Source organism: Solanum tuberosum, unplaced genomic scaffold (genome assembly GCF_000226075.1).
Source record: "Solanum tuberosum cultivar DM 1-3 516 R44 unplaced genomic scaffold, SolTub_3.0 scf00095, whole genome shotgun sequence".
In the NCBI taxonomy this organism is placed as follows: domain Eukaryota; kingdom Viridiplantae; phylum Streptophyta; class Magnoliopsida; order Solanales; family Solanaceae; genus Solanum; species Solanum tuberosum.
In genome coordinates this window covers 457091-462909 of record NW_006239021.1, presented here as the reverse complement: position 1 = coordinate 462909, position 5819 = coordinate 457091, and the positions used below count along the sequence as shown (strand labels likewise).

The 5819-nt window shown below is 30.2% G+C and overlaps 2 protein-coding genes across 2 annotated transcripts; both read left to right on the top strand.

Annotated features, from left to right (window-relative positions):
* The first annotated feature begins 223 nt into the window (after positions 1-223).
* Positions 224-2091, top strand: EXPB1 (beta expansin 1 precursor). Its single transcript, NM_001288462.1, has 4 exons — positions 224-474; positions 1005-1117; positions 1258-1451; positions 1547-2091. Exons 1-4 carry the CDS (start codon positions 282-284, stop codon positions 1875-1877), a joined length of 831 nt encoding a protein of 276 aa, NP_001275391.1. The 5' UTR covers positions 224-281; the 3' UTR covers positions 1878-2091.
* A 1488-nt stretch (positions 2092-3579) lies between these two features.
* On the top strand, positions 3580-4931 carry LOC102583400 (putative expansin-B14). The gene is made up of 4 exons (XM_006347940.1): positions 3580-3730; positions 3933-4048; positions 4354-4535; positions 4607-4931. The coding sequence occupies exons 1-4, from the start codon at positions 3580-3582 to the stop codon at positions 4929-4931; spliced, it is 774 nt and encodes a 257-aa protein (XP_006348002.1).
* The last annotated feature ends 888 nt before the right edge of the window (positions 4932-5819 follow it).

The window sequence follows — 5819 nt, the reverse complement described above, 5'->3', positions numbered from 1 at the left end:
TTACCATAACCATTGACATCACTTAATAAAAATTCTGAATCCGCCACTATAAAACTTTTCCAAAATTTAAATGTCTAAATAAAATTTATCATCAAAAGATAAGAAGTTATCCATGTATTCAGCCGAAAAGACTATAAAATTAAACAGTACATACGTCCTATCCTAACTTTATCTATAAATAGAAGCCTTTAACGCATTCAACTCATCCCAATACAAGAAGTAAGCTTATAGTACTAGTTGTTTAATTTAATTGAGAAGACATTGTTTTTCAATTCTTGACAATGAGTACTACTCTTATGGCTCTGAAGCCCTTTACTATCTTCACATATTTTACACTTTTTTCTATTTTGACCATTTCTTGCTCTTGTTTCCACCCAAAACGTCTCAATAATGTATCAAAAATTCAATCAAATTCCGACTGGTCCCCAGCCGGAGCTACTTGGTATGGAAGCCCTAGTGGTGCAGGAAGTGATGGTACACACCAAAATTTACTTGTTAATTACTGTCTCCGTCTCAAATTATCTATCGTATTGTGTTTCACTAAATATTTAATCTATTAAGTTGTTTGTATGTAGTGCTCCAAAACAATTACTACTAAAAAAAAATAACTAGTTTTATTTTAAACTTCTAAAAAATGATAAATAATTTATAATAACTATTTTTAAAAATTACTAGAGATGATTTGAAACGGAGCAACCGGAGGGAGTAGCCTCTAATGTACAACAAAGAAAAAGAAAAAAAGATATTGGTGCATTAAATGTCGCAGATCATTTTAGATATTAATTTTAATGATATATGTACTTTTCTTTTTAATTCTATGTATACTATATTTTCTTACCGAGTTTAACTTATGTGAATTATTGGTGTATAATTATTTTACACCAACATAAGGTAATCTACAATGACATGAAACTGTCTGTATGTAATAGTCAATAGGTTAAAATATATTAACAACATAAAATTATTATTTTTATATAATTTAAATTCTATTTTGTTGTTCAAAGGTGGAGCTTGTGGGTATACTAATGCCGTGGACCAACCACCATTCTCCTCCCTAATAGCCGCTGCTGGCCCTTCTCTATTCAAATCAGGCAAAGGCTGTGGTGCTTGTTATCAGGTGCGATAATTTAATTTATATATATTGATAATCATTAACTGAAGAAAAACAAATTTAAAAAATAGATAATACTAAAATCGAAGAATAAGATAGTATGTGAGTAATAATATATAATAAATAATTGTTTTATTTAAAATCAGGTAAAGTGCACAGGAAATAAAGCATGTTCAGGAAAGCCAGTGAGAGTTGTAATAACAGATTCGTGTCCTGGAGGACCTTGTCTATCAGAATCAGCACATTTTGATTTAAGTGGCACTTCTTTTGGAGCTATGGCTATTTCTGGACAAGCTGATCAATTACGTAACGCTGGAGTTCTTCAAGTCCAATACAAACGGTAATTAGATAATAATCGAGTGACATTATATTATACATCTTTATAAAAATTAATCTTCATATATATATTTTTTAACATACTATGTCATGTAACAGAGTGGAGTGCAACTATCCCGGAGTAAAATTGACATTTCACGTAGACTCAGGTTCAAATTCCAACTATTTCGCAGCTCTAGTTGAGTACGAAGACGGGGACGGAGACCTAAACAGAGTTGATTTGAAGCAAGCATTGGATTCAGAATCATGGCAACCCATGCAACAGTCATGGGGTGCTGTGTGGAAGCTCGATTCTGGCTCCTCCCTAGTAGCGCCTTTTTCGCTCAAACTTACCGGGGAATCCGGCCAGACTGTGGTGGCTAACGGCGTTATTCCGGCAGGTTGGCAACCTGGAAAAACTTATCGATCAGTTATTAATTTTAAAGTCTAAGTTAATAATGTTAGACTATATAGTATATGTTTAAAAATTACGTACAACTTCAATTTGGTTGACTTTGTTATGTTGTCAAAGTCAAAATAATTAAGGTGATCGAGTAGAAGAATAAAGTAGAAAAATGTGGTTGTTGTGTATTTTTAATATATTAATACCACGCCATTTGTTGTGATTTAGTACTACCTTATCTATGATTAGTACTAAATATCAATTATATGTTTATCCTATTTTTAGTTTATGTATTAAACTAATTAATTTTATGAAGTTTGATATGGTGTTCGAGAAATATTTATTTTTATGTTTGGCTATTTAAATCTGAAAAAAATCATAAGATGGGGAAATTAGATGAGTATGAGAGGAAGTTATTTTTCTTTGCAAATACTCCAAGTACGTTTATGCAATCTTACATGATTTAATTATCACTTAATTTTATGATACTTGGTATGATATTCGAGAAATGTGTTCTCATGTTTGGTAACCGTGATATCCGAAATTCCATCGCAGATACTCCCAAGTATGTTTATGCAATCATACATAATTTAACTATCACTTAATTAGACAAATTTTACCTTTAATATTGAAAATATTATCATAACTTATCTCATATTCTCGTATCATATGTTACACTAGTACATTAAAAATAATCTCCTTGTTTTTTTTCTTGCTTATCGAAAATTAGCTACTATGGTGGAATTTAGGGTGAAAATATCAGACTAATGAACTAACAATAATTATCATTACGTAATTCACAAAATGACATGTCTAAACTTTGAATACCGATCCAGATCCTAATAATGTCCATCAGGCCCATTAATAACACGATAGAATGGGTTTATCATCCAACTGCCCAAGTAGCTAATGGGCCTCTGATAAATCACTTCGAAAGATTTATTTTATTTTATTTTGAAGTATATAGCCGTTTTAAAGAATCAGAAAAATATAATTATAATCTCTAATTTTTATGGTATAAATATAATTTGTAGCAAACCAATTTTTTTTATTATTACTATTATTATTATTATAAATTTATGGGATATTATATTGAAAGCATTCTTTGTAGAAAAGAAAGTTTATTAAATATATATTTATAGTATATGTATGGTGTAAGCTTTTGTATTTAAAGAATACATATATATATATATATATATAAATGATTGATTCTCTTATATTTTAGAATCGGCTATTTGAGATTGAGTCAACATTTTGTATGTGATAATTGATAACGAGTTTATGCTGCCATATATTTGTAATATAATTATTATGCTATAATTGATCGTTTAAGAAGTTAATAGGTAAAGATATATCAAATAATAACGGCAGCGAATGAGATAACATTTGATCATGTGAAATAGTAAGAAATTCTCCCTTAATGAACCAACCTATTATTTTTGCAAAGATCTTCTGCCTATTGTAATTGTAACTTGGTAGAAGAGCTCTTTAAGTACTGACTAAATATCAATCAAGAGCTATAATTTTTTTGGTAATTAGTTATAGTACAATATAATATAATATTGTATTATAAAATGGAGGATCATTAAAATCTTTTGGATATCATTTTCCTTAATTTTTTGGTAAGAGATATATTTTTATCCACTATAAAAAGAGCATCAATACCATAGTGTTTCTCCAAGCAAAAATTAGTACTAAAAAAGATTAAGGACAGTAAACTATAATTCTTTCTAGTAATTATTAATCAAGCATGGGTTATAATGTTATCATTTTCACTTTTTTAGCTCTATGTTTGCTTCAATATTGCACTTGTGCACATGTTAAATCACTCAATGCTTCTATAGCTAGTTTTCAACCAGCAGTAGCAACATTTTATGGCCCTCCAACTGGAGCAGGATCTGGTAATTAATTAATAATGCTACTCTACTAGTAAAATGTTTTGCACTAATTGATCACATTGTTTTCTTTAATTAATTAGTTAATTAAATTGAATAATATTGGTTTCTTTTAATTTAAATTTGTGATTACTTAATTTTGTATATTGACAAATACATACATTATTTAATTATTGATTTTTTTAAATTTATTTTGTCATGTTATTAGATGGAGGAGCTTGTGGATTTACAGATGCTGTATCAAAACCCCCTTTTAATTCCTTTATATCTGCTGGAAATGGTCCTCTTTTTAAGGAAGGCTTTGGCTGTGGATCTTGCTACCAGGTATAGTACATATATACATATATTATGCTCTTTTGTTAATGAAAAGCATCCCTCATCGGATCGAAACGAGATTCCTAATAAGACTTGGGATAATTTTAAGGTATATGAGTAATGCCCAATACCTAAATTAACATGACCAGAAATCTCGTCCTGGTCCGATGTGGAATTCTTTCCATCAACCCATTATTATTTAGTTTCTTTTTAATATTAATGAAACTAGCATAAGTAACATGTTACAGTTTACAAATCACACTCTCAGTATATATTTGTTCGATAAATTGCCCTAATACATGGTGAAATTATAGGTTTTATGTAATCTAGGCCCTTGCTCAGGAAGACCAGTAACTGTAACCATTACAGATGAATGCCCTGGTTGTTCAGGTGCTTTTCATTTTGATTTAAGTGGAACCGCAATGGGTGCTTTAGCCAAACCCGGTCAAGCTAACGCGTTACGTAATATAGGAAATATCCCAATTTCTTACCAAAGGTACGTACGTACTACTAACTAAAAAACATTTATCAGTTACTATATATTTAATGTTCGATAACATATTACAGGGTGCCATGTGATTACAATAACTGGAAAATCGGGTTCAAGGTGGACCTAGGTTCAAACCCGAATTTCTTATCAGTAAATGTTGAGTTTCAAAATGGAGACGGTGATCTTAGTTTAGTCGAATTCTTACCAGCAAGATCAAATCAAGCGATACGAGCGAATCATGTATTTGGTGCAACATGGAGTAAAAATATTAATCCTTCAGCACAGCCAGCTCCATATTCAATTAGGCTTACAAGTGGGTCAAACAAGAAACTTACTGCTACTAATGTCATTCCTGTGGGATGGCAGCCTGGACGCACTTATTGGTCTAATGTCAATTTTTAGTTCGTATTGTATTTATTGAATGTAAACTCAGAAAATAAAACTACATTCAAGTTAGATTAATAATATTGATGAAGAGAAAAATAAAAATTATGTTCTTGAATGTCACAAAATATGATCTTGAATGTTCTCCTTTTAGGAAATTAATAAACTTATCGTTTAAGATTATTTTTGCCTACTTTTTTTTTTCTTCTTGTTATCACTTAATGTGCGTCCCTCTCGTAAAATTAGAAAAATAAGGATATATAGAAAGGAAGACCCGAGATTTTTATACGAAACAATAATCTAACAAGATCCACGATTAAAAAAGCATCTCAATCTTTTTTCTTTTTTTTTGTACAACTTTTAGCCAATATAATCACTATATAATATGATTTATGTACATTTTTGTTAATATTCTATACGATTTAAAATTTATGAGGCTCTATTAAATTACTACAATTTGTGTGGAATGAATATTTAAATTATCTCTTAAGTAGTTTTGAAGTGTTTGGGTAAACTTTTAAAAAATGCTTATAAACCTTTAGTTTTAAGTTAAAATAATAAAAACAAGTCAAAAATTACAAGTTAGATTTTCAAAGCTAGCCATCTAACTGAAAAATGAAAATGTTAAAATTCAAATCAAAAGTTCTATCTTATAATTGGGGCATATGAGGGAATTAGAATGCCAAGTTGTGCTTCTAAGGCCCATTACTATTTCTTTCCAATTGGGCCTTGGGCTTGTACACGATTGACCCGCTTGATGCATGCCCCTTCACAATATTTACCATGCCCCTTCAAAGCTTAAAGAAAACATTTTCCAAAACTCTCTTCCAACTTTAAATTACAATTTTCTTTTTTGTTGAAAAAATCAATTTATTTTGTCCCCCTAAAACCATCCCGCCCCGCCCC